At 42.8% G+C, this 26,731-nt stretch overlaps 2 protein-coding genes across 3 annotated transcripts in view; one reads left to right on the top strand and one right to left on the bottom strand.

Annotated features, from left to right (window-relative positions):
* The first annotated feature begins 1,493 nt into the window (after window positions 1–1,493).
* Window positions 1,494–8,636, top strand: rtkn2 (rhotekin 2). Of its 2 annotated transcripts, XM_057047110.1 has the most exons (13): window positions 1,494–1,710; window positions 2,015–2,116; window positions 2,944–3,143; window positions 3,416–3,462; window positions 3,549–3,602; window positions 3,706–3,823; window positions 3,969–4,169; window positions 4,563–4,657; window positions 5,012–5,118; window positions 5,230–5,361; window positions 5,711–5,879; window positions 6,024–6,131; window positions 6,360–8,636. In XM_057047110.1, exons 1-13 carry the CDS (start codon window positions 1,576–1,578, stop codon window positions 7,034–7,036), a joined length of 2,145 nt encoding a protein of 714 aa, XP_056903090.1. In that variant the 5' UTR covers window positions 1,494–1,575; the 3' UTR covers window positions 7,037–8,636. The 2 variants fall into 2 exon arrangements, with proteins under 2 accessions (XP_056903090.1, XP_056903091.1); XM_057047111.1 differs by lacking the exon at window positions 2,015–2,116 and having other exon boundaries at window positions 1,498–1,710.
* A 381-nt stretch (window positions 8,637–9,017) lies between these two features.
* arid5b (AT-rich interaction domain 5B) overlaps window positions 9,018–26,731 on the bottom strand; it is a 55,069-nt gene continuing 37,355 nt past the window's right edge. The window contains exons 5-10 of the mRNA XM_057047109.1: window positions 25,677–25,840; window positions 24,377–24,644; window positions 21,435–21,487; window positions 20,687–20,784; window positions 13,278–13,488; window positions 9,018–13,102 (exon numbers count right to left, since the gene is read on the bottom strand). Of these exons, the coding sequence (XP_056903089.1) occupies window positions 11,105–13,102; window positions 13,278–13,488; window positions 20,687–20,784; window positions 21,435–21,487; window positions 24,377–24,644; window positions 25,677–25,840 (2,792 nt within the window). The 3' untranslated portion in view covers window positions 9,018–11,104. The remainder of the gene's footprint in view (window positions 13,103–13,277; window positions 13,489–20,686; window positions 20,785–21,434; window positions 21,488–24,376; window positions 24,645–25,676; window positions 25,841–26,731) is intronic.

Here is a 26,731-nt window from a genome sequence, read left to right as displayed (position 1 = left end):
AAATTTCAAACGCGCATGAATAGTAAATCATGTGAAAATACGCAATGTTTATAATAATAATTTTACGTAATGGTTTACATGTTAGCGAGGTGAATTAGAAGAAAGTTATAAAGATTAAATTAAACAATCATCGCAAGTGTCACAGGTAAAAGGCAACAAAATGAAAATCCAAACAGAAGTGCATAACAGTAATAAACACTTTGCTATGTTTAAGGAAACCGATGCAGAAGTCATACTGGAGGAGCAGATTATACTTGGACAGTTTATGACAGGAGATGGACAGCTGGCACGCCAGCTGACGTCATAGATCATACACGATCGGAGGATTATAACCATAAAAAATTTCCATATTGTTTTCGAAATCTTTTATTTTAAAAAACAGAAACTGATTTCCGGTGTTTTTGTGTTTTGTCAAGAAGTTAGTGCAGCCGTCGTCAGCAGAGCCTGCCGCCTGCGTGTCCACTTCCAGCCATGGATGCTTCCAACTCGACCAGGAAAGCTCAGACCGGGTGGGCGGGTTTCCTGGACTGGTTGGTTGCACATATGGATCATTTGCACTCTAAGCTAAGCCCCTGGAAGCGTTTACATTTATAATAATAATAATAATAATAATATAATAATAATAATAATAATAATAATATAATAATAATAATAATAATAATAATAATATAATAATAATAATATTTAAGTCAAGACGCACAACTGGAGTTATTCGCATATTTTTGAAGAGACAAATCAAGAACTTATAAAACTGAATTAAATATGTTGTAATACCGGAAGGTAATTATGTCCAACATGTGTTTTTGTAGAATTTTATTTTTAAGTATTTTATTTTATTTTCAAAAAATTTATTATAGTTTTTGAGTAATTTCCACGTAACGACCAATTAAACAATTCAGAGAAGGTGGAATTTAGGGCATTTAAATCTCCAACAACCAAATGTAATTTAATGTTTTCAACTTTTTGGGAAAAAAAAGAATGTGGTCATAATAATAATATAATAGGCTGAAATGGAATCCAACCCCACTTTTATCAAACAAAACAATTCAAATCCACAATGTGGCACTCCTGTCATTTGTCTGGGGTAAAATGACGTAATAACGTTCTCTCCCGGACTACGTGAAGCACTTGATATAAACATAAGAAAGCACCGTCTGGAAAGGCGGAGTGTTTTTCTGCTGTTTATATTCGAAATGAAAGCCCTCCCTCTCCATTAATAAAACTTGAGGTTGTAACACTCATTCTTAATGCAATATCTTATTACCTTTAAACTTTATTTTTTAAATACTATGGATTTCGTTGTGAATGAACGTCATTTACGTTTATCTTTCAGCGTTTTATTTTACACAATTTGTAAACTGCCACTTGTTACTTGTCAATAATGCATGTTAAAATGTTAAAATTACTTAAATATTTGTGCTTGATATAGCTTTGTATTTTGTAATTATTATTTTTTGTTTCCTTTGAGTCCATTCCCGTCATCCCGGTACACAGTGGTAAACTTATCAAGCGCACTCGTCCGTTGGAAGTGGGAGCAGGAATGTGTCTCACGCTAAAGACAGACTGGGCAGAAACATGGACGAGCCGCGGGACGTTCAAACTTCCAAACGACACGGGAGGCCCGAAGCATTGTTGTCGGCTGGTTCTGCCATGGCTATGGAAGTTAAACGGAAGAAAATTCGTCAGAGTACTTTATTCCAACAAACAGAGGTAATTTCTTGCAGTAAAACGATGTTACGCGTCCTGGGTCGGTTCTCGAACGAGGGGCTGTAAAGAGTATCGAACAGTAACGTCAATGAGCTACTAAAATGATCAAAACGGCTTAAAATCTGACACGTTTTTAAATATACTCTCATACTGGCTTTTATCTCTCAGTAGGACAAAGCTCACGTTGGTTTCTGATTCCGCTTTATAAAATCCATTTGTGTGCCCGAAACCAGCACGTTGAAAAAGCTTGTGCAGAGATAAATATTGTTCTTTCCTCTAACACCACACAAAACTAATCTAATTTCAGAGCAAAACCATGAAACGAAGCCTGAGTCTTCTTTGTGACACGATGGAGATTATAGAAGATATGAATTTGTTGTGCATACGACAAATATCTAAGAAGCTGCAGGTGCATGGATTTACTGGCTGCGTGCGTCCTTTGCGCAAATTAACGCTCATTTTCCATCCTAAATAGAACATCAGCTGTGTGAGACCATAATATTCTTTTTAGGATACAGCCATTTTCGATAGAACTAACATCATCTGCCATTCTTTCACTTATTTGATATAACGGGTGTAACAATATACTTTACCTACATTTTGTTACATATTATATTCTAGCAATAAATGACAATTTAAAACTGAAGAAAGAGAATTGTTCCATGAAAATCACTTGTTCAGTTATTTATGCTGAACAATCAATTTAATGCACCTCTCAGGGATATTGTTATGCCCTTAAATTCAAATGCTCCATAAATGTATTTGCATGCAGATGAATGGTTAGTCACTCATAATTTCACACCATTTTGTTCTACACATCCATTTATACCCTGTTTATATTTGCAGGAAGAACAAATTGCCCTTAAGTTAAAGGTGGATTTCTCTAGGCTGAAGAGCTTTACATTCTTTCTATTTGTGTAAAAATGATTTAGTCTTGTATTTATTTATTTACAAAATGAAATTAGCATTTTGATAATCTTAATTTAATTAATTTTCAAGGCTCTCTTTTCTGTAATTAAGCAGGTTAATTTACTCCAGCGGGACAAGGTTGAAGGTCAAAAGTGTTTTTCCTCCTATTAAATTAAAAGTATTCAATTATTTAGCATAAAAACAGAAATATTCATGGGCTTCTTCACTCTCATCGTGTTTGTCACCACCACCAATGTCCATAGTGTGAAATGTGCAGTATTTTTTGCGAGACTGACACTAACTCACTCTCCCTAATGTTGCCCGAAGAGCACTGATATACAAGAGAAGCTTGACTTTGAGACTCGGATGCGGGAGGGAGCCTACAAGCTGCTGCTGGCCTGCAGTAAGAGAGAACAGGTCCTCAACGCCTCCAAGAACCTGCTGACCTGTAATGCCAGGATCAAAGCTTATCTCACACAGCTGCAGAAGGAGAGTGAGGAGCAGAGCATGATGAGAGCTGCCAGGAGGTAAGGAATTGTGAGGTTATTATTTTTTTATGATGCTCAGGGTATCGTGCGTCAGTACAGTGCAGAATTATTCAGGATTTTGATGATATGGAGGAAAGATAATGTCTTTGGTTTATTAGAGGAAGAATAAATTGGGTTATATTTGAAATATAAAGGCAATCATACCATCTGTATGAGGGTCGGGGAGTGGAGATTGTTTACTTTGAAAGCAGACATTAGTTTCAACTGCACTTTTGCTGCATATTAAACGGCACTTTCTATTGCAAACTTAGAGATTCAGCTGAGCGTCTGTCCTGTGGCGCTACCATTGCAATATCTGGTGAGTATCTGAATATCTGAATTTAAAATTAAAACCATTTTAGAAATGAAACTTTCCAGATTAACTGCTCTGTCTTGCTGATGCAGGCCTGCGCATTCCGCTGATGTGGAGGGATTCGGACCACTTCAACAACAGAGGAAGTCAGTTTCTTCCTGGTTTTGCTTCTCAGTTAAATTCCCCTTATGTGGATTCAAAATAAATGTTTTTATCTTGTGGACTAATACACATTCCTTGATTATGCAGGCTCTCGTCGCGTTGCAGTGTTCTGTTTGCTGCAGATTGGCTCGGAGGTGTTTGACACTCGGATGATGGTGGTGGACAGATCAGTCACAGACATCTGCTTTGAGGGCACCTCCATCTTGTACGTGTCTCTTTTTTTAATGAATGATGCTGTTGCTCTGCATTCAGATAGGTGATGTGTAAACAGCAGCTGTGTGAAGTTTGCTGGACTGTGTTGCTGCCTGCTTGATTCAAGCTGAATCCTGGATTGTGCTGTTGTGCCGCAGTAAAGACGCATTTCCCGAGTTTGAGCTGAGGGTGGAGCTGTGGAGCTGTGCGGTGGAGGACGAGCTGACGCTGGCCAACACGCCAAAGAAACTCGCCAAGAAGCTCCGCAGCTCGTTTGGAAGGAGCGCTGGGAAAAATCTCTGCCCTCTGCTGGACTCCCCAGACCCAGACACCTTTCTGCAGTACAACCCCATCCCAGCGTATGTGTGCTAGTTTCACATAAAGCCCTTTAGAGGGCTCCAACTATTAACATTCTGGTTCTGAACAAAAACATGTTTGAAGTTGACCATTTTAAATACTTTCCTGTTTTATTCATGTATGGTCAAAGGAAACGAGCCAAGTCTTAAACTGAAATTATGTAAATTACACATTCAGAGAGAGGAGAGCTGCGGACTTACTTTACACAAAGACACAAGTTACATAAAAATACATTAAGGCCTAACAGGGTGAGGGTTTTTCCACATGAATGGAGCCACACAATAATTTGTTCTTACAGAAGACTTGAGCATGAGTCATTTTGTAATTGTGAAGGAATGAAAACATTCCAGCAGTATAATTAAAAGACTGTTAAACTGTGTTTCTGCCTGTAACAGGGGAGCCAAGTACAGTCTGCTGGCCTACACCACACTTGGTCTGCCTGAGGCTGAAGGCAGCTTTCAGTCTCACTCCCTCGTCGTACTCCAGAACGGTGAGCAGAGGCACAAAAACGCAATATCCAGGGATCTAAAGGGATTGTGCTCCTAATCTCCTCATTTGGTTGAGCGTTGTGATAATGAGACCTTTTTTTGCAGAAACAAATCAAGAATGAAAAATAATATTGGCTGAAGATGAGCACGGATTACTCCTTATTAATAATTTTTTATTAAATAGCAAATATTTTAGCGGGTGCTTAGGAAGGCTTTTGTCATTAATATCTAATTTAAGGAACAAATGGGTTATAAAATGCAGAACTGTAAATGATGCAATGTATCCAGGTAACTAATGCATCGTCACATGTTCGAGCGCATGCTGGGAGTTTGACTGCGTTTGCTCTTCCTTTCAGCTGAGTGGTCGTCATGGCTTCCACTTTATGGGAACCTCTGCAGCAAGCTGGTGGCTCAGCCTGTCTGCATGACCCACAGTATGAAGCGTGGCTACCTGAGCCAAAAGGTGCTTCCGACCACTGCATTCATTAGCATCTGTTCCAGAAATGATCTCTCGGTTACATACTTGAGTTCCTTTTTATATATTTTTTGTTCTTTTTTCTTTTTTTTTTTTTAGAAAAGTGTGGAGGGGATAAACCACTGTTGCAGGCTGTATTGTGTGCTGAGCGCTGGTGTTTTATCCTGCTACTTCACCCCAGAAGAAATTGAAGCTAAAGTGCCACCCACGCTCAGAGTCGCCATCGACAAGGTTTGGACAGCATCCAAATTACACACAATGGTGGAATGATTTAATCTATGTCTCAGTGCTTTCTGTATAAAGTGATCACTCAGAGACTAAATGCAGAAAGGTTAGAGAGTTAATGCTGTGAGTGGCTTTGCTCTCTCTATTTAATAGTGAGTGTTTGTTGAATATTTGTCTGGTTAATGGGATTTTTAATTAACTCACATTTGATGTTTATTGAGCGCAGAATAAAACAGCAGAATGAATCTTTTCATTTTGCTGCTGTTTTTCTGCAGCGTCAGTGATGTTTTGTTCCACTCAGAGTTGTAATTTCTCTGCAGCGGCTCCTGTTTTCAGCTTTATTTTTGTGCTGCAGGACACTCGGATCCGTGTGATTGAAAAGGAATCGTCGGGGCAGAAATCTAGAAGGCTGTCTATCATCAACCCCTCACCAGAGGGGTCACAGAATCTTACTTTCAGCACAGAAAGCAGTGAGGAGCTGGATGACTGGTTGGACGCTCTCCACCAGCACCTCTTCGATCAGAGTGAGTGTGTTTCAGCAAAACATGCACATGTGAACGTAATAGAAACAAAGGTGGAGGGTGTTTCAGGAAAACAAAGTGGGAAGGTGAATGGACAGATGGCTCACCTTTTATCCATGTCTTTCACCTCCCCTCGCTGGAAACCAGGCCAGTGGCTACACTGCTGCAACCAGTTAATGAAGATCGAGGTTGTGTCACCACGGAAACCATCACTCTTCCTCACCAAGCAGGCCGACTCTGTTTACAATGACCTGAGTGAGTAGAGTAATTGAAGTGGGCAGCTGAAGTGATTTAGACGCAGGACGTTTATTCTCCTTTTGACTCTAATAACAGGTTTTGCATCTGTGCACATCTGTTTCTAGATAATACGCCCCCACATTATTATTTCACTGTCTTTCTGCAAATTGTTGTTGTTGTGTGTCTTTAAAATGATGGTTGTTTTTTTCGAATACATTTTGGTTGCTCATCTCTTTTGATTTGCAGGTATAAACTCACCTGGCAAGTTTGAGGGCATCACGGACATCATTCACAACAAAATCGTGGAATCGGACGGGCGCTTCCTTATTGGTGACGAACAGGAAAAGGACGTGGCTGACTGGGCTACTCTGTTTGATGGGTCACATTCGCTGGTGGTGCAGAAGAGCGTTCTGTCCGAGAGCAAAACCTCCACACCTTACTCGAGCCCCATCAGCGCCTCTACATCCAATAGTAGCAAGAAGCGCCGAGCTCCGCCCCCTCCACCTAGCGCGCAGCCTTATGCTCCGCCCACTTGTCCCACCAGACCCCCACCTCCGGCGGCTCGTCGACCCCCTCCTCCTCCATACCAGGAGAAGGAGAATTGCATTTCGCGCCCAGCGACACGCTCCAAAACTGGCAGACCTTCTTTGGACGCCAAGTTTTCTGCCATCATCCAGCAGCTCCAGCGTAACAACGGCGGGGGATCCGCAGGCCACGGCCGAAGAAACGCTCCGCTGGGCGTCCTCGACGTGCCAACGCCAGGTCAACCTCAGCCCCCGCTGCAGCAGCTGGAGCTTCAGGACAACGAAGCCGAAGGTGAGCATGGCTTCGTCAGACCGGGTCACGGCGGCGCTCCTGCTCCTACGCCCAGAAGTAAACTGAGGAAGTCCTTCAGAGAGAGGATGAACCTTAAGGCCCTGTGACCCACCTGTGTTTACATTTAACCGCCTACTTACTAACAAGTGACGTGACTTTAGTATAATCTCATACAACAGTACTGTAATTTGTTTACACTTTTAACTGATTATATACTCAATATTTCAAACATTCTGCAGCTAAAGTCCGGTTTACATTTTGGATAAGAAAAGGTGGGGCGTCAGAGGCTCTGGTAGTCACATCTTCCCTTGGACTTCACCCTGGTCTCCTTTTATAAGTGACAATAAACATCTGATTCAGCCTCATGCTGATTGATAAGATCCCAGCACTCAAAATGTCAGCTCTACAGCGGGTGATGACGTCTTTTTCCCAACATCCATTGTGGTGACCTTAGTCTATTGTATTGATAGTTAATCTCCAGTAACAATTTCCTCTTGTAGGGAAGCAACTTATAATAAAATATGGTTGTTGCAAGGTAAGTTGATTTACACAGCAGCATCGTCACTCGCGGTACTGTAATGAGGCGTATTTCTCTGCTGTGCCACTAGACAAAGAAAAAAGCTTTCAAAGAAGCCCTCAAATTGGAATTGATCCCCTGGACTGCAGACGCGTCGTTTCTTTTGCAACTATTGACTTATTCCACTTACTGTGACAATTTTATGACCACTAGAGCACATTTGAAGGCACTGTGATTTTAGGAGCTCTAATGTAACTTCTCCATTTCTCAGCGGTCTTAATAAAGGCCTGACCTTGGTTTCCAGCGGCTACACAGAAAGTCCAGCGTAATTAAACACTGCAGCCCATAACCGCTCCGAGAACAGCAGACTGAACGAGTCTGTCAAAGAGCTAAAATAACGAGCGTCCTCGTGTTTGTGTTTTCAACATATTCAATAGTGCCAGCTGCTACATTACTCAACCACTGAATCATACGTTGAAGAAGTCGTCATAATTACACGTAGGGTGTAGAAAACAGCAGGTTCAGCTACTTTCCTACCCCTGAAATCTGGCTGGATGAAGCAGCGTCGCCAAAGCTGCAATCTTTTTCTATTTATCTCCCCGTCAAAATTCTCTTTCATCAGGATGGAACGATGTAGATTTCAGGCGATGCGGATTACCAAAGGATTTAGTTTAAGCCTTGAAAGAGCTGAGAATAACTTGTGCAGAAAGGGAGCACCGATCAATACTAATGTTTAAATGTTTTCCTTAGTGTGTGCCACTATATCAGTCACTTTGACTCCTGGACTATGAATATAAAATAATTCTATTACATCTGTAGCTGCATGTCAGAGTGGTGTTTCAAATAACCGCGTTGCCATGGTGAAACTCGTGCACTTCAGGTTTAAGATGGTTTGCGATTTAAGACTGAAACTAATCGATGTCTATTTTAAATCCATTGCTTGTATTTTGTTTAAACATTCCATTTAATGTAATATCAGTGATTGTCTTCTTTTCCTATATTAATTCAAATGAAATGTCACAGTTTAAATGCACAATACCGAATACATCAATATGGTAAAGAGTATCTTGTGTAAATGTTTTTAAAAAGTACTTTTTGTCTCTCTTTAAGTGCAATTTCCCCTTTCCCGTTGACTTTTCTCGAACTCGTTTTTTTTATTGCTGATCTGCAATAAAATGGCCTACATTCTACCCTGGTGAGAGCCTTTTGTTTCTGCTGAGCTTGGAAGTATTACTGAATATTTTTCATGGTAAAGGTTTACCAAGGGGGTGGCAATAAAAGTCAAAGCAGATCTACCTTTTATTGCGCTCCAACACGCACCCTGCAGAGCTGCGTGCACGGGCACATTTCTCTGCTGCAGCAAACACTGGAGAGGCTTCTGTGGCTCTGAGCCCAGACTGCTGTGAAGATTAAGGCAGATGGAATCTCAGCCACATAATGGTGTTACAATAATAAAACCCAATTCACACTGCATTTACTGAAAAAGAACTATCACATTGACGCGAGTTAAACAACAGTTTGTTCAGACGAGCCATTTATCTGCAGTTAAACATCACAAAAGGGAGAGCATAGATAGTAAAATATTTTAATTAAATATACAGGAGGCCATATACAAAATGTCTTTTTCTGTCTCGCTCGCCAGCTGGATGATCGGTAAACAGATGGCTGCTGTATCAAAAAACACTCTCAGTATGCACATTAATGGAAAACAACAAATAAAATGGATCCTAATTCCTAAAGTGTAGTGTTGGTTTTAAATCTAATATTATCATAGTGACCTTGAAACAGAGCAAGCAAGGACACAGCTAGATTGTATAACGTCTTTTATACCATTTTTAATACTATGTACAGATTATAATAGTTTATATGATAACACATGGCACTATCTACAAGTGCTATTTACACTGGAAATAAGACAAGAGTGGGGGGAGTGTTGTGATTTGATCCCGCATGAACGATCTGTACAGGAGCCAGCAATAATGCCAGTTTAACTACACAAAACAATGTACAGTACTTAATCAGAACTTAATCTCTTTACCTAAGTATTCAGTTAAGTGTTACACATCCACGTTTACAGCGTTTTCCTTCTTTCCTCCTACTGGAACACCAGACCGGTTGACTGGATCTCGACTGTCCTGGATAGCACTTCTAGTGGTTGTAAAAGCCAGAGCAGGTGTTGTCTCAAACACCTCAGGCTACGCAGCGCTGTACCTTTTTTTTACTGCTCCTAAAGCACACCGATGACACGTACCAGACCTGCGTCAACATCAGCAAATACAAAATCAGGCTGCTTCTATGATCCACTGCCTGGCGCAGCTGAGCAAAGTGTTAATGATTAAATGGTAATTGACAGATTAAAGTGAAACTTAATTTTCAACTTAGTTATCAAGTCTGGTGTCTGATGACAGGTGTGCCATATACACGTACGTCTGTGTGCTGCATTTCAGGCATGAGTGACAGTAATGTTCATAATTCTGCCCTGCTACTGAAAAATAACCATAACAATTGCTGCGCTAACGCTAATCCAAGACTGTGAAAGGCACAGATATTTGCAAAGCAATTATATCCTACGTGACAACATTCCTATCGAATCATACAGCGAGGCTTTGCGGTGCGCTGAATTGAAAGTCTGTTTGTGGAAAAAAGAGGGAGAGAAAGAGCTTTTCAAGTCAAGAACAAAAAAAGATGAAATGCTGATTTCTGGTGGCGAGCATTCGGCAGCAGACAGCTGCTTCATTATGCTCCTCGCAGACACAAACACGCTGCTACAGTCTCCGTCACAAAGGGTTTCTGGTGGGGTCGACTTACTTCCCGATTAAAAAGTAAGTATTTAAGCTTTTTAAAAAGAAAACATTCATGATTTGTCAGCAGATTGAATAGCACGACCGCCTCTAGTTGTATGATCTTAACTCAAACGTGACCTTTAACCTGAACGGAGGGAGGAAAAGAAAGAGACTACAGTACATCTGTTACACACAGCACCTCTGAACATTAGGTGAAAAATTAACTTCCATGCAGCACCGTGATGACTGTTAATGTCTACTGTAAGGAGTCCAGGTGGGTTTCTGTGGCACAAACAGGGAAAACACGTAAACACGTCCAACACCCCAGGGTGCCCAAGGTGCAATAATGCACTAAACAAAAGCTGTTGAATGTGCGCAGTGGTGAACACACTTAAGGTTACATAAAGAATTTTATTTAGGTTGTCAAGTTATGGGTTTGTTTTTTTAGTGTTTTTAAGCAAAAAAAAAAAAGATTAGCCCTCAGACGCAGTAAACAAATGGCTTTTCTCTATTGCCCGTTTGACACAACCAGAGCAACAACCTGACTTGTGGTGACTGACAGCGGCAACTGATTGGTGAAGACACGCATGAGCATTGTGCAAATAAGGACACAACATAAAAAGACGTACAGTAAGTGGTGATACGAATGATGAACAGTGCAAAGTATATAAACAAATGCATACATGAAATTAAAAAAAAGAATATGGAATTTTCACTCTGCCTGAACAATGAGTTTATCAGTCTGTAATCAAGTTTTAGAATCAGTGCTTTCCTCCCATCCCAACCACAGTCCTGTAGCGATGGAGATGGCAAGAAAGAGAAGATGAGTCAGTTTCTGAGGATGAGGAGGCAGAGGGGGGAGTAAAAAGTCTGCCTCACAGTCTGGTGCTGGGGTGTACCGAGGACAACTGAGGTGGTGGTAGGGTGGACAGAGGGTACAGATGGTGCAGCAGATCCCCGTACAGTGCTGCCCCACCTGGGTGTCTGTAGAAGTGATGCGGGCTTGGGTGGGAGGCCAGCAGCTGCCTGTGGAGCATCATGGAGTGGAGGGCCAGCGGAGGTACCAGAGGAGACACCGCTGACTGGCTCTTCAGGTACTGCAGGCCTGGATGCTGCTGGAGTCCATCTTGGGCTCCTGGGGAGACCAGGCTGCAAGGTGGGTAAATGCCAGTGTAGAAAGGTGCTGGGTGGTGTGGGGGGTAGGTCGTTGCTGGGTGTCCCTCGGGCAGATGGTTGTTGAGGTGGACCGCGTGGGCCGGCTCAGCTGCTTTAAGCTCCTCTGGGTCGCTGCGCCTGACCGCACTCGCAGGGTGAATTGGTGTCACCACACGGACCTTCCTCTCCGGGACCTCCTCGCTGTCCGTTTCCACCAGCGGCCGCTTCGACACACGAACGGGGCTGCTGAGGGACGAATCACTAGATGCTTTGGGGCTTGGGAAAGGCTGCATTGAGTCTGATGGGCTCTGTTTGGGGGACGAGATGGTCAGAGGAGGAACCCGACACGCCTTAGGGTGGGACTCCAAACCCTGGGACAAGATGGAATATGGAGGGCTGCAGAAGGAAGGCTTGGAGAAGGAGGATACCCGATGAGAGAGAGGTTTGGAGATTGTGTAGTCTCTAGGTTCATCCTCCGGCTCTCTCCTCTCTGCATGTGTTTGAGTCCTTTCGCTGAAGTGAGATCTGTAAGCCAAACCCTCCTGTTCCAGGCCTCCGCAGACGAAGGCCTGCCCTTCGCGATCCCTGGCGTAGTGCTCTCTCCGCTCTCCATTGAGGAAGCCAACCATCCTCTCCTGGCTCAAACAGTTCTCCGTTTGCCTGTACAGACTGTGGAGGTGAGGGGAGGAGTAGCAGTCGCCCGCGTAGGTCCGAGACTGGGCACCAGGGTCATCGTGCAGCGCCTCCCCGGCTTTGTCAGCGTTCTCCTGGGCGTGGGATCGAGGCAGATAGGGCTGCCAGGGTGGGTTGAGTTGAGGCTGGACGCGATGGCTCGTTCGGCAGGTGTAGTTTTCTGAAAGCTCTCCAGGATTGCTCTTCTCCGCCAAACCTCTGGCTGCCTGTTGGTGAGACTTGCTGCTTTGGGCGTGCTGGATGACCGACGGCCTGAATATGGGCGCCGCCTCTGGGACACTGTCTGAAACACACCCCTGCCTCTGCCCGACGGCCTCCTCCTCCACCTTTCTCTTCTCAGTTTCCCTTTTGTCCACCGATATGACAGCAAGAGATGAAACAGCAGTGGGTAGAGGAGGCTGAAGAGTAGGTGAAGTGAACGGGAAAGGATTGGACTCGCACACCTGGGAGAGGAGCTTCTTTTTGGCTAACGGGGACATGACTACCTGGCTGGCTTTGCTGTAGGCCGTCTGTGGCGTGCTCTGGATAGCCTCCTTCTTAACGACACTTTCTTTCTCCGGAAATGAATCTGAGCTCAAGTCTATGCACTCCTCCTGCTTACACATTGGTAACACCTTACCCACTCTCCCACCATGACCTTCTATGGAGTCTTTGGTCCTGGATGAGGGTTCAGGCAGAGCAACGTGTCCGGAGGTTTTGTTCTGTTCCCAACGGTGAGGCAGGTATAGGTTTTTAGGAATGAAATGCCCTTCCATTTGCGGTTCACTAGACAGTTTTGCTTGAAGTACCTCACTGATTTGCCTCCAGTCGGGGTGAGTTCCAGGACCTGGGCGGACGGGAAGGCCGGGCGGTGGACCTCTGCCTTCCGTCTCTTTTGGGCAAAGTGACGACGGCTGCTCCACTGCAAAAGACTCCTCCTTCTTCAAGGTGAGGTGCAACTCCTCTTCCTCTATTAGAATGGGTTCATCTCGTAGAGACGTGTCCTGTTTAACGACTGTGATCTTCTCCTCTGTCCCTTTGGAGTCCTGCACACAGAGACAGCGAAGCGCTCCATTTAGTGCAAGATAATAAACTTGTTCTATATTTTCTCATTAAATCTGTGACAGAGGAGGGTCAAGCATTGATGGTGAAGCAAAAGTTAAATTGGGATTTAATTGAATTCAGATGGAGAAGGAATGACTAACAGGAAGTGCAACTGACCTGTGATTGTTCTTGGTCTTTCACCGTCTCTCCACTGTCATTTTTAATTTCTGACTTGGAAGTGTTCGGGCTTTTCACTTTCTTGGCCCCCACTGCTTTGACTTTGGCACTGGGGGCCTTGTCCTGGACACCATCCTGCTTCCTGGGTTTGGGCAGTGGGAGGGGTTTGTCCTGCTCGCCTTTCAGATGCCTCTCGTAGGGGAGGAGGAGCCTGAGGAAGAACGCAGGAATGCAGATGAGATCCTGCTCCAGCCGCGCCGTGTCATGTCATGCTTGTAACGTACAATAACTATTATTAGAAAAATTACCACATATCTTCAGAGTCAATTCTAATATAATGATAAGTTGCACACAAAACTAAACAGCCTTCAGGCATTTTCACCTCACATTCCTGGGACCCAAAAATTCAAGAGTGAAAAGCTAATTAGAATAAATATTATGCGTGCAAACACCAGAGCTCACATGTGCTGAGGCTTGGCTACAAGCAGGCAGCGTATCAAACGCCTACTTCACCTAGCAACCATTAAAATCCTGTTGTAATTAATCCTGGTTAGGAGGGAATCAGGTTCAAAATCATCTGCAATATGAACAACCCATTTGTCTCCTGCTGAGGCAGATCACATTTTGGCATGAGTTTAACCGAGAGACAACAACATGTGTTTCCAAGGCAAAAGTGCCTGTTAATAAAAAGAAAACACAAAAAGAGAAGATCATATGATTTCTCATTTAATAAACTAACATGATTAATTGCAAATCCCTTAAAGTTATTACAGCGAAAATGTTCCAGCTGGTAATGGAATGCTGTATTCTTTTAACATGCTGACAGTTTGATGTGATTAAGTGCAGGAAGGCTGCGCTCGCTCCAACTTAGAAAATTAAGCTATTTTTGCTCTTTTATTTTTCTTCTCGGTATTTCTCCAGTCATTTTTCCATATCTTATGTCATAACTAATGGGAGGATATTAAGATCTGGATAACATAAAAATACCCATGTGTAAAATAATCCCGCAAAGAAACCAGCGAGGGAAAAATTCAAGACTTTTATTGCTCAGTCAAGAAAATGGAAACTGGCTTTAGACCAGAAATAAGAAAGGCTGTGGAAGAAGAAACCACGACAACTGAAAAAGTCCAAACTTCAAAAAACCTCCTGTGAAAATGTCTCCAGCTCCTGTTTTTTTTTTTTTTTTTTTTTAACAATAACAACCCATAAAAGCCAGAAACAAACACAACGTTTTCAGTCATGAGGAAAAAATATAAGGTCTTCTCGTGTAACGACATGAGATGGTTGCTGTATTCCTTTAAAGGGACATGGCAGTAAAACAAACAATGAATCAAGAGCTGTTTTGCCTCCTCTTCAAAAGGAAGAAGAGAAAAAAAAGCTTCAGAGAGTTCAAGAGGCTCTGTGGGATTTTTTTGTTATTTTTCCTCTGAACAAAAGTGCTGGCAGGGAGAGCGGTGGAACTACATTTCATACAGCTGGTCTGGCACCAGGCCCCAGGCCAAGAAAGGAAATGTACTATTAAATGTGACTTATTGGAAAACAGAGAGCAAAGAGGTTGTGAAAGAGAAATGGGGAGGGAGCGAGAGAAAAAGAAAAAGGGAAACGAGGGGATAATAGCATGTTATTGAACAGGAAAAAAATGAATGATTGAGGATGAAGAAATGAAGTAGCCTTGAAAGGAGATTGAATGAAATATGCAGCATGCTTAACTTTAAATGGTGGTTGGGTTTTTTTTTTAATCTTTAGTAAAGAATACATGAGTGGTTCTCAGGGGTTTATCTGGAGCTCACCACACAGAACAGACACAGACTCAATAAAGCATTTTACATCAAGGCTTTGAAATGCCTTATTAGGGCTGAAAAGCCTAGAAAACTGACATGTATACACTTTAACTGCGACCAATGTTGACTATCAAAATGATCTGTGGGAACAACTCGCCTGCCTTGGCCTCGGTCAAGTTTATGGAATGTCAATATGGGGTGGGGGTTGGGGTGTCACGGACCCGCATAATGTAAGAGCTCAGCTCGGGAAATAACTGCAGCCTCAAATAGTTCCAAATGGAAAGACTGTGAGACTGTTGACCAGAAAAATGTGTCAACACGGTTTTCAGGAAGTTAAGGATTTTAATTGTGTTCCTTTACTTTGGTAGACCAATGTAATGTTTCACCTATTAAATACCTGTAGATTTTAAAAAGTACACTTTTTAAAAATGTACATATGTTTCAAGAAATGGTTAACAATGAATATTCGAGTTGGACGAATGATCTGCTCTTTCTATTTTCAACTCTAAATCTGTGAGATCCCAGAAGAGTCCTCGGCATTAAAAGGCTGCCAGAAATGTTAAGCATGACCTATAACTTAGTCATGATCACGCCGTGTAGCACTCATACAATTCCACTTATATAAATAGCAATTTCCTGCGAGGGAGGAGAACCTTTGAGCTTGGCAGCAATAGAGCGGGTGCAGCTGCGGATTCGGGCCGCTCGGGGGCGCAAGTTGCACTGGCAGGTTTCAGGAACGAATTTCATTAAGTCAGGAGAGGCAACATTTTTATGAGGTCAATAAATACTTAACTTCCTCTCATGCCAATTTATCACCAGGCTTTTGTTTAAACAGCCATGTTCTTTTCTGCTGATATCCAACAATTGACAGACAGACAGACAGACAGACAGACAGACAGACAGACAGACAGACAGACAGACAGACAGACAGACAGACAGACAGACAGACAGACAGATAGATAGATAGACAGATAGACAGACAGACAGATAGATAGATAGATAGATAGATAGATAGATAGATAGATAGATAGATAGATTCTTTAGAAATAATAGAGTGCACACAAAGCATCTTCCCCTCGGGGGAGAAAAAAAAAACCACAAGTTGGCAAAAACAAGGTGACTTTAGCAGCGACGCAGCGCTCTCATCTGAGTTTTGTGTTACAGGAACAAGCAGCACGCTACAATCCAAGAAATGCCTAAGTCACCAAATAAGTGGAAAAAGCCTGCAGGCTGTTCCATTTCAACAGTTTCCCTCCCATCTGTACTCAGATTAATTTGAACTGGTGTTTCGCTGAGATCACAGGAGCTGCTTCACATGTTAGTGGGGGGAAAAGAACCAACCCACATGCCCCTGGGGCTGAAGGAGTAGTTCAGGAAAATAAAATGATTCCTTTTGCCAAATTGCAGAAAAGAGAACAAGACTGAAAAGATAGTATCATGTGTAAATAGCATGTTAAAGACTGGCCACAGCACGGGGGAGCTGTGAGAAAGAGAAAAGATGCCAGCTGAGGGATAAACACACATTTTTAGTGGGTCCCTGTGTGTTGGATTCATGCCTCAAAGCCCTTCTTTTGTCTCGAAGCCAAACCACTTGAGGTGACCCTTATTCATGCAGCTAAAACAGGAGGGCAGCGCAGGAATGTATGAAAAACTTAAGTCCTTTGTCAAGTCTGGAAATACCAGATTTAAAATGACCTCTACTGTTCCCCGGGGGGGTTTGCTCTCATTAGCTGCTGCAGTGGTTGGCGGTAAATGTTCCCCCTAGCAGGTGTGAACGGTTTAAAATGAATGTGTATATTCTGCATAATGAAACGCTGCTGCATTAAAAACTGAAAACACACAGCATATGTTCCCTCTCAACGCTGGTAGAGGGCTGAAATCTCCACAGAATGTCATTAATTTCATTTGCGGCACTGAACCAGTTATTAATCTCAGCGGTCCAGAATAGATTCTGCTACAGTCGATCGGCTGTCACATGTCAGAGTGGCGATTTGTGATTCCTCGCTGCCGGCGGGGAAAGAAAGAAAGAAAAGCTGGGAACGTTTTTGATTAAATTCCACACATAAAGAAATTAGCCAACAGTGGTTTGTTAAAATGGTGGGAAATTAAGGTTTTTATCAGGGAGGTGTTTGTCTCGGGGAGCCGTATTTACTCCGGGAGGATAAAACAGCCGCCTGCTATTTTAGCATAAAGAACATGCAGCTCCTTGGCTGCCTTCCCACTGAAACTCAAGTCCAGATTCAGCAGAAGAACCGTGGCTAAACAAAGAATTTGGCTGTGCGGATAACATGTTGAGACATTGTTTATCATGTGTTAAGGAATGCTGACAGAAAATATGTAACCGCGTTCTCGGATTTCACCCATCTCCACCACTCCCGCTTTATTTCCTGATAATGGGATAAATCGTATATTTTTATTAGCTTGGGCCACTGTTTTGCCTCTGCGTTCCTGCTCCTTTCAGATGTGCAAATCAAAAGCAGGGACACTTGTCTATAACACTCCTCATTATAATCCAATAATAGCTTCTGCTGTAGAACACAGGAGCAGTAACTGAAATCTATGTTGGAGCTACAATGTTGGCACACGATGTGCCACATTCCACTAATTTGCAATCAGTTAAAGGGACTGCAGGGACGCTGTCTCTCCTTCGTTCACTCTTAGAATAAGTCTCAGGGTAGGAGCTGCGTCAAGGTTTTCTAATTATTACGAGTAACTAATGTATTTTTCTAAACGCGGGACAGCAGAAGAGAAACATCAATACAAAGAGCAATGAATAAAAAGCCTGAATCAATAAAACATCCAGTCGGCTAAAACTGGAACAGTCGTGCATCTGCTGTAAGAGAACGGTGCAGCGTATCTGCATGAGGTGAGCCAAAGAATATTTCACAGGCTTCAGATTGTATGTACAGAACATCTGCAACACATCTAATAGGTTTCAGATGAAGCAAGTGAGCTGAAGCCCCCCCCCACCCCCCACTATTGCTGAACAACCTCATAGTTTTTAAATAGCAAATTATTCTAAATAGCTTCCCTGTTGCCATGGATACTCCCCACCGCCACCATCTCCCCACCCCAAAAAAACAAAAAAAACAATCCTGTTGTGCAATTATATCAGAGTGCCAGAGCACGGCGAGGTATCAGAAACAGAGAGAGACGAGCGGAGCCGCTTAGATGTGATGTTTCTGTAACATAGATCATGTAGGAGAGCAGCAAGATTAAATATGTAGAAGCTGTTAAAAGGCGCTGACCTGTATAATGAAAGAAACAGCATGAAGTGCAGGGCGGGGAGTGGAGGGGGGGGGGGCTCGCACAGAGAAATGGCACAGAAGCAAAAAGCAGTCTATTTCAAGGTTATTGATGCCATCTTTTTCATGACCTCATTTTTAATTCAGAGCGCCGGGCCGTGACAGCTAATCTTGGAAAACGGTTTAAATAAATATCATTAAAACGTCCCCAAAGCCGCTGTGCTGGTTTTTCTCCAAACGACCACGTCCGGTGACAATAAATACACAAATAAAAGGATGTGAAACACAGTGACTGTTTAAGTCCATCTGTGTAATAGAGTGGTGCTGGTCTTCCTGAACGGTGTTGATTCTGCGACTGTTTCGTTCTCTCCATCTCACAATAACATCTCCTAGGAAACAGTTATTTATGGTTTTACTCCTGGGGCTTTTACAGCAGAATGTGTAGAATTCAAGGCCAATCAGTGTTTATTCAAAAGAATATAAATGCAGCCCAGAATGCCCATTTTACTGTAAAGTAATAAAGCTGTTATGTGTTACTTTTAGAGCATTTATTGCTATCTTCAACTCTGAGACAATCAGAAATAATCCTTCAGAGAGGAGATAAAAACACCAGTGTTGCTCCAATTTGTGTACTGTAAATTGTTCCCTGTGAATTATATTTCTGTGGCACATTGACTAATGATTAAAGGTGGAAACAAAGACACCTCAGGGGAACAAACAGGCACTTCAGCGAGTCCACAACAGCCTCATTCATCATGTGGAGCGAATGGCCGCGTTTGCTGAGTTAATACAATGAGGCTAATTGCCCTCCGAGCAGCCCAAACACCCAGGCTCAGCTAAAATGATTCCCCTGAATGGAAAGTTGCTCAGCTTCAGCTTTCCTCTCTCTCCTTCCCTGACACACACTCATACTGTATCTATAAACACACACCCTCTCGGCCTGATATTCACTGCAGTGTGGATATTATTGCTCCGTATTGATTCAGCATTATTTTCTCCTTCTCGGTGGCTGGAGAGGGAAAGGCCAGCACAGCAGCAGTCACACCCCAGCGCTTCCCACATTATTTGACCCTCCGCACGACCACAACCGCCGCCGAGTTACCAAAGAGAATCAAAAAGAGTCTGCTAATAAAACGTTATCATCCCAGCAGCATCATATCTGAGGCTGGCCGCGCGCAACAACAGCTGTGCCTGTTTAATCTAATGACAACGTGTGTATTGTTAATACTGACAGCGGAACACTTTTAACATCACGCTCTTCATCATGCTCATCACACCTTTGTTTTCACAAATCATCGCTGGCATCACAACCTGTGTACTGTGTGCTCGTAAACTCACTCACAGAACACAATTGTAACACAATCAGAGGCTGCCTGCCTCCCTCACATGGCACTGCTAGCACGTGCGTGCGAGTGGGTGTGTGTGTGTGTGTGTCACTCAGAGGAGGGCGAGAGGTCGCAGGACTGGAAGAATGACCGGCCCCGTTGGCTCCTGGTTATCTCTTGTTGGGAAGATTGTATTTGGTTTTTGTTCAACCTTGGGAAAGTAGGCCCGCGCACAACGGTGCCCGTGCACGTCGGCCAGGCATAACACACCGTCATCACCTCTCCCCTAGCATCATATCTATATGTTTGCTTTGGTAATAACTTAATAACTGTTAGATGTGATCAGATGATTAGATGAATGTATTATAACACAGTTTACATAAGTGTGTGTGTGCAGTGCATATATGAACCCAACTGATTTATGGGATGTGTCTGCAGATGTCATTTGTGGTAAGAGCGCTCACTTTAGAATGTTTACTGATGTCGGATCGACAGCATACAGAGATATCAAATCATCATTTATGTCACGAAACATTAAACATGGAGCTCAGCACCATCCCTACAACGATGCACAAGTTTTACTACGCTGACAAACCTATCGTACAGTGTTTTATTGTGTATATTGATGTGGGTCAATTAATAATTCAAGCGCTGGCGGTTGTTCTGAGGCGTTGAATCCATTTTAGTTTGTTGGAGGGGGAGCGTGGGGGGTGTTTACTGCATAATTAGTTCCAAAATGTTACACAACTAATCAATTAATGCTGATAAAATAAATTAATCTCATTACAAATTCATTTAGGAACAAACGTCTTCACACAAATTCACATGTGTGATAAAAGCTACGCTGTGCTGGTGGTTGTGTTGGTGTGTGAGCACTGATTTTTTTTAATACGATCGATACGTGCCTTGTTGTTTCCTGATTTTATGAATAAACGATTGTGAAATCATATCTGATGCAGATGTGGGCGAGTTTGCTCGCTGGCAGAGATGTGAAGTGTTCGGCGTGAGCACAGAGGGTAATAAAGCGTCGTGTGTAACGGCTGAAGACGATAACTCACCTCTCGTAGTGTCTCCGCGTACACGTGGCAGCACTTGTGCTGCTGGGGTTCCCGCCCAATTCATCATACACATGTTTCCACTGTCTGCGAACTGTGATCTGTTGGGACGAATGAAAAGACGAAGCGAGAACTTGAAGAGCCGAAACTTTTGCCAAAGAATATAAAGAGCCAAATTGAAAAAATATGAGCAGGGAGAAAAAAAAGACATACAAAAGACACAAAACATAATACTCCAGAGGAAATGTACTGTAAATGGCTGACATCATTTTGAGGTATAGTGGAGTTACTGAGTAATGATGTTCCAGTTATTGAAGAACCTCTGACACAGAGGAAACATCCTGCAGCTACAACTCCTCATTTTAAAACAGATGACAGCTCACAACAGCGAGGTAGCACAGATCAAATAAAGCTCTGACATGAAACCTGAGATAAGCTGCTGCAGACACAGCATCAGGGGTTTTAAAGCACATCATATCCTGTTTAAATGGAATCTTTAAATGGAACTACACACCAGCTAATGAAGGAACGGGAATGAGTAACTCACACACCACATCAGATCAAACAGGTCTCTAACATGGACAGAAATGGGCAATTTGGCTAATTTGTGCTAATCTGAGGAGTTCTGAGACACTATGCCATTGTTCCTGCTAAATGTGGCTTCTCTTCAGCATAAAGAAAGACAGAATGGATGGAGGGAGGGACCCGGATGAAAGCGAAAGAATGCATTTCAGCACATGTGAGCACTTACCAGCTCATATCCTCCAAGTTTCTGAGCAGCCTGAAACATGGTCCAAAGGTTGACTGTGGGAAACAGAAGACAAACAAGACAATCAGGGCCTCTGGGAAAGAACCTGAGCAGAGAGCTATGATGTCATGTGTTACCCAGAGGCTACATGTTGTGGCAAAATCCTAAAAGCAACAATACCAGATGTAAAAATTTAAAAAAGCAGTGCTTTATTTATTCACCCTCGGCAAGATGGACATCCACAGGGTAATACACGTGTAATAACTATAGATAGATGCTAGATAACCGATCAACTCTCAGCTGAAGGAATAAAAGAGAAATCTAGCTTCAAGTGTTGAGCAATACACTCAGGCTTCTGTTTGAACTAATGCAAATTCATTTGCATTGATGTAACACATGCAAACACGCCATGACAGACCGTATCAAAATACAGCCTTGTGTAGCATTTTCCTAAAAATAGCTGCTTGCGTTTTTCAGAAAAGCTTCAAATGCCTGTCGATCTTTGAGGGAAAACATTTTCAGAAAAGAAAAGAATCTCAGGTTCATCGGGGGACCTTTTGTGCTGATGACATTTGTATTTGCTTTCTGTAACATCATTGTTTAACATTTTTGTATGAAGGCTTATAAATAAGAAAAGGAGACCTCGCCTGGGGAGAGATCCATCAAAATTCAATCTGTGCGTACACAAAGCCTTGCATTTGTCAAAATGACATTTTCCTATCTCCGCATTTGACAGCATTGATTTTTTTCCCCCCCATCCCTCCACTCTGCAACCGTTTTCAATGCACGGCTGGAATAACAAAGGGAGCTGGGCAGCTTCTCCTGTTTGAACTGAGCACTCTGGAGCATTGTGCTGCCTGACTGTGGAGACAGAACCACGCTCTATTAAACCAGGTTGTTATGCACTGACTGTAATCACCACAATAGTACAGGAGACCAGGACGGGGCAGAGCAGATAAAGCAAACAAGACAACGCGTCCGTTCTCAGATGTGTTGTCATTAACAATTACTCTTTCTCATTCATTCGCCAATCATCACCCAGATAAGGACGACAAACCGGGAACGTAACCCGGCCTCACCGTCGCGGCGTTGGCACGGCGATCAGACAACAAGGCCGACAGGGACAAATTAGAAGTGACGTTTACAATCATGTTGCCGTCCGAGCAGTGGAGCACATGTGGAGCGGTCACATACGTGTACAGTCGCTCAGTCGTGAGAGAAAGTGTTTTATCGTTGCTCGTTTCAGAAGTGGAGAAAATAGAGACGAGACAGTAAAGCTTCATGTATGTATAGATCTCGGTCCAGGCCTCCCACAGCACATCTGGAAAATGGCTCCAATGTGTTTTTGCTTTGGTAAAACTTTTATATATTTATTAAATATATTTTTTTAAGTATTTTTACTCATGCAGCTGAAATTCCCATTTCCAAGACGGCAAAGTGAAATCTCTGATCCTTTAATGCATTTGTAGCGAGGTTAAAGGGAGCAAGAAGGAAAACCGTGTCTGATTACATCTGAGGGTTTGTTGTATTAATTATGATGTTTCCTTTTTTCCCTCCTCTACATGCGCTGACGTGTGCTCGCTGCCAAGGATGAAGTTTAAACAGCATGATTTCAACATTTAATGAGGGCCTCGCTTATGATGTGTCTGCTCTTCAGATTCAAAGCATGTACTATATGTAAAACAGTTGGCACGTGCACAACGTTAGTTTTAGCTCAAACCAATGTGAAGTCAGTCCTGTGGGGGGTGCTTATCCCCTGTTTCTCCCACCGCGATGACCTGGTCTGTAGCACATCTGAGTGGAGGCGTCGCCGCCTTCACCTTCGCGTTATTGTTTCAGAGAAGCTCCAAACCACAAACAGCCACTTTAACAAAACGCTTTCATCACGTGACATTTTGACTTTGTCACACGCACAAACTGTGATCTCAAAACGTGACTTTGGGAGCCCTCGACAGCGTCGATCAAAGGTGCAGTGCAGAATTCAGTTTGCACCCTTTCTTAGGGTGCATTTCTATAGCGTGCACGACCGAGTGCAATCCAAGCATCCGACCTATATCAGAAATCTTTTATCTGGAGCAGACGTGTTTGCCATACATGTGATGTTCTAACAGTTAGAGGACGTTCTTGGCCTTCACAGGAAACCCTCTGACAGGGGTGAGGATAGTCTCTCTATATAAAAGAAAGCACAAATATGCTCTGACAGGGAGTCATTTAACGCTAGATGGGAATTTTCTCAGCAGAGAGAACTTTAGAATTTCCACATGCTGAAATGATTCCCTTAGTTTAGTTTTCCCCCACACTCAAAGGACAAATGCTGGTGTATATTTCCTATAATTGAACCATCTATAGAATCATCACCTCCATCATTGGGGACAATCAAGTCTGGACTAAAGGATTGGAAAACAATCTGAGCCACCGCATCGAACATGTGAGTCAACGTAAAGACAAGTGGATTTATTCATTTTTTTAATTTGTTTTTTTCAGGGAAGCCAAAAGAATAGAGACACATTTTAGGGCCAAAACGCATTAATAAAAAATTAACTCATCCACTGAGCTGCACGCGTCACCCCTGATCATTTTAATCCTCCAGCTGGAGATGCCCTCGGAATAAAAGCTGACCTCAAGCGAGAGGAGTGAAACATTAATGCCCACGTGTTGATCCTCACTTATTCAGAAATGAACAGAATATTCAACCAAAGCAGCGTCTGTTCTGTAGGCTCGATGTTTCCTGCAGAGGCTTCAGCGCTTCAGCTGACGTGATGGATGTGCATCTAGAAACGTAAATCGCAAATATGGGAGAATATTTTCAGAAAGAAAAGCAGCCAAAGAGGCTGTAAAATGCACCGCGGAGCTCTAGTTTGTGTGTCCTCCAGTGTTTAAGGTGTTGACAGTGAGGGATTGAATGAAGGAATGAATGAATGAACAAATAAACGAACATTACTCACTCTGTTTGAAGCCCAGGAACGGGATCCTCTCGATGGGCGTGTCTCTATCCTTCATGTACTTATAGAGCTCCACCAAGAACGCCTGCTCCTCTGCCCGATCCTCCTCAGACGTGTCCTCCTCTTTCTTCTCCTCTTTGTCATTGCTCTCCTCCTTTTCCCTCTCCTTGTCCCTCCCTCGCTCCTTCTCCTCAGTGGAGGACTTCCTGCTGATACTGCCGGCCTTGTGTTTGCCCGCTATCTTTCCGTTGGGCAGCGTTTTACATTTGACCTGCAGAGACACGAGTGTTGATTGTGACCTTAACCTCTAAAGAAAAATGAATCTTTAATCACGTCTGACCTGACGAAATGTATTTCAGCCCAACGCAAACAAATGTTCTTGCAGGCCACAGAGGAAGTTGCTCATTGATTATCAATGAAGCAGCTTCTCTTGTCATCACATTTTAGGCGCGTGTTATTGTGACTCTCTAAGAGAATTAATAATATTGATTCAAGTCTCCAAGGTCACAGGAATAACAGCAGTGGAGGAGCTTTTAGGGAAGATATATCCTTCGCTTTCAATATTACAACCAATGTCAGATAAACAGTGCGGCCAGACTCGGAAAAACCATGTCAGACGTCCGGATTTGGGCCGTATTTAACAGATTCCTTAACAGCTCAGAGAAAATGTGAAATATCTGAGATCAAGTTGTCCTTTTTCAACTGGCTGACAATTATGTTGCTGAAGGAAGAGAGGGAAGAAGGGATGTTTAATGACTGTGCTGTCAGGGACGACTTATCAATTTAATCAATCAGTCTGATGGAAACAAATTAGAAGTGCAAGGAGGGATAAAAGTATAATCAGGAGATAACCCGATAATCACCGGTAGCATTTGGAGAGTAACAAGAACTTAAATATTTGACTTGGGGAAAAAAAAAACACCAAGATCATTTTTTTATAATCTAGAATATATAAAATAATCTACAGACTGATCCTAATCTATAGCAACAAAAATAATAATTGCAGGCTTCCATTATTCGTTGACCGAGGGCAAAATCTAATTTAAGCTTTATTATTTTAAATATTTTATTGGTGCAATAAGAAATAAAAAGAATACCAACCAATGAATAGTTTAGATTAAATAAAAGTAGTGAACGAGTATTGTTAGCCTGCCTCTGTCTAAACAATGGATGACTATTGCTGTATCTACAACACAACTACAACACCCACAATCCTATAGGGGCAGCGGGCCAATTTAAACAAATGATTCGACCAACACTAATAAAGAAATCGCACCGTATTTTGTTCTGAATGGTGTCATACCTTGGAAGTAGTTTTGGTCTCTGGGCTGCAGGGGTCTGATGCTGCCCCTGCCGTTGACCCTGGGGTTAATCCTGATGACCCTTGACCCTGAGCGTGACCCTGGGATTCCCTCCTCTGAGAGATGGACAGCTTCTTCTTCCGAGGTCGCCCCTTCAGGTTGGGAGCTGAGGCAAAGGGAAATGGTGACAATGTGAGCGCTCATTGTGCTATTTAAGGGGAGAAATGAGTCCAATTGTGCACCGTCACTCCTCTCTGGTGAATAGTTCTGATCCTCACAGTATCTTAATACCGTTTGCAAGAATAATTGAAAACGCTTTAGCCAAAACTGCATTTGCACTTTGGCAACAGCAGACAAAGGCAATGACAACATTTACAATCAGGCAATGGAATTTCACAATCTTGCTAGTCCGGAGCTAATTATTCTTATTTTTTTAAGTGGATTAGGACAACATTGTGCTGAGTGGAGCAGCAGGGTGCCAAATTGCTCCAGTGTGTTGCTCCTCAAGCTCCTATTTAGCCTGAAAAGGAAGGGCATTGAAAGACAGATGTATTTTTGAGATTATATTTAAGGCCACGGTAGCAGCAGTTAGCATAATGCTAAAGGACAGATGCTGTTAACCTACAAATCCACAATAAGGATGTTGTTTTAAACACTTTCTGCTGGGATCCATGTTTGACACAGATGCTAATCAAACAACTACATTTATGGCTATTTATGCATTGTTGTTCACAGCAGGAAAGCCACAGTTATCGCCTCATTATCAGCATCATAAAGAAGTGCATTATTATAAAGGACATCAAATGATCATTGCGGCTCCACTTCCCTGTTTAGCCTGCTCAGCATTGTTAATTAAAAACACATGAACATGCCTGATAGGAGCTCTCCGTTTCAAAGGCTGGGAGATATAATTGCCCGGCTCACATTACACACACAATAAAGTATTTAAGCTCTCCGTGTCCTTTGTACACCCACGTTTATGTCAAACCCATGACTGTAATGTAACTTCTTGGCAGAAAGCCTCGCCTTCAATGCAGCAACACAAACAGAGATAAGC

The sequence above is a fragment of the Takifugu flavidus genome, chromosome 11 (assembly GCF_003711565.1).
Source record: "Takifugu flavidus isolate HTHZ2018 chromosome 11, ASM371156v2, whole genome shotgun sequence".
Classification (NCBI taxonomy): domain Eukaryota; kingdom Metazoa; phylum Chordata; class Actinopteri; order Tetraodontiformes; family Tetraodontidae; genus Takifugu; species Takifugu flavidus.
Note: the sequence above shows the minus strand (reverse complement) of the source record. Positions and strands in the feature narration are given on the sequence as shown.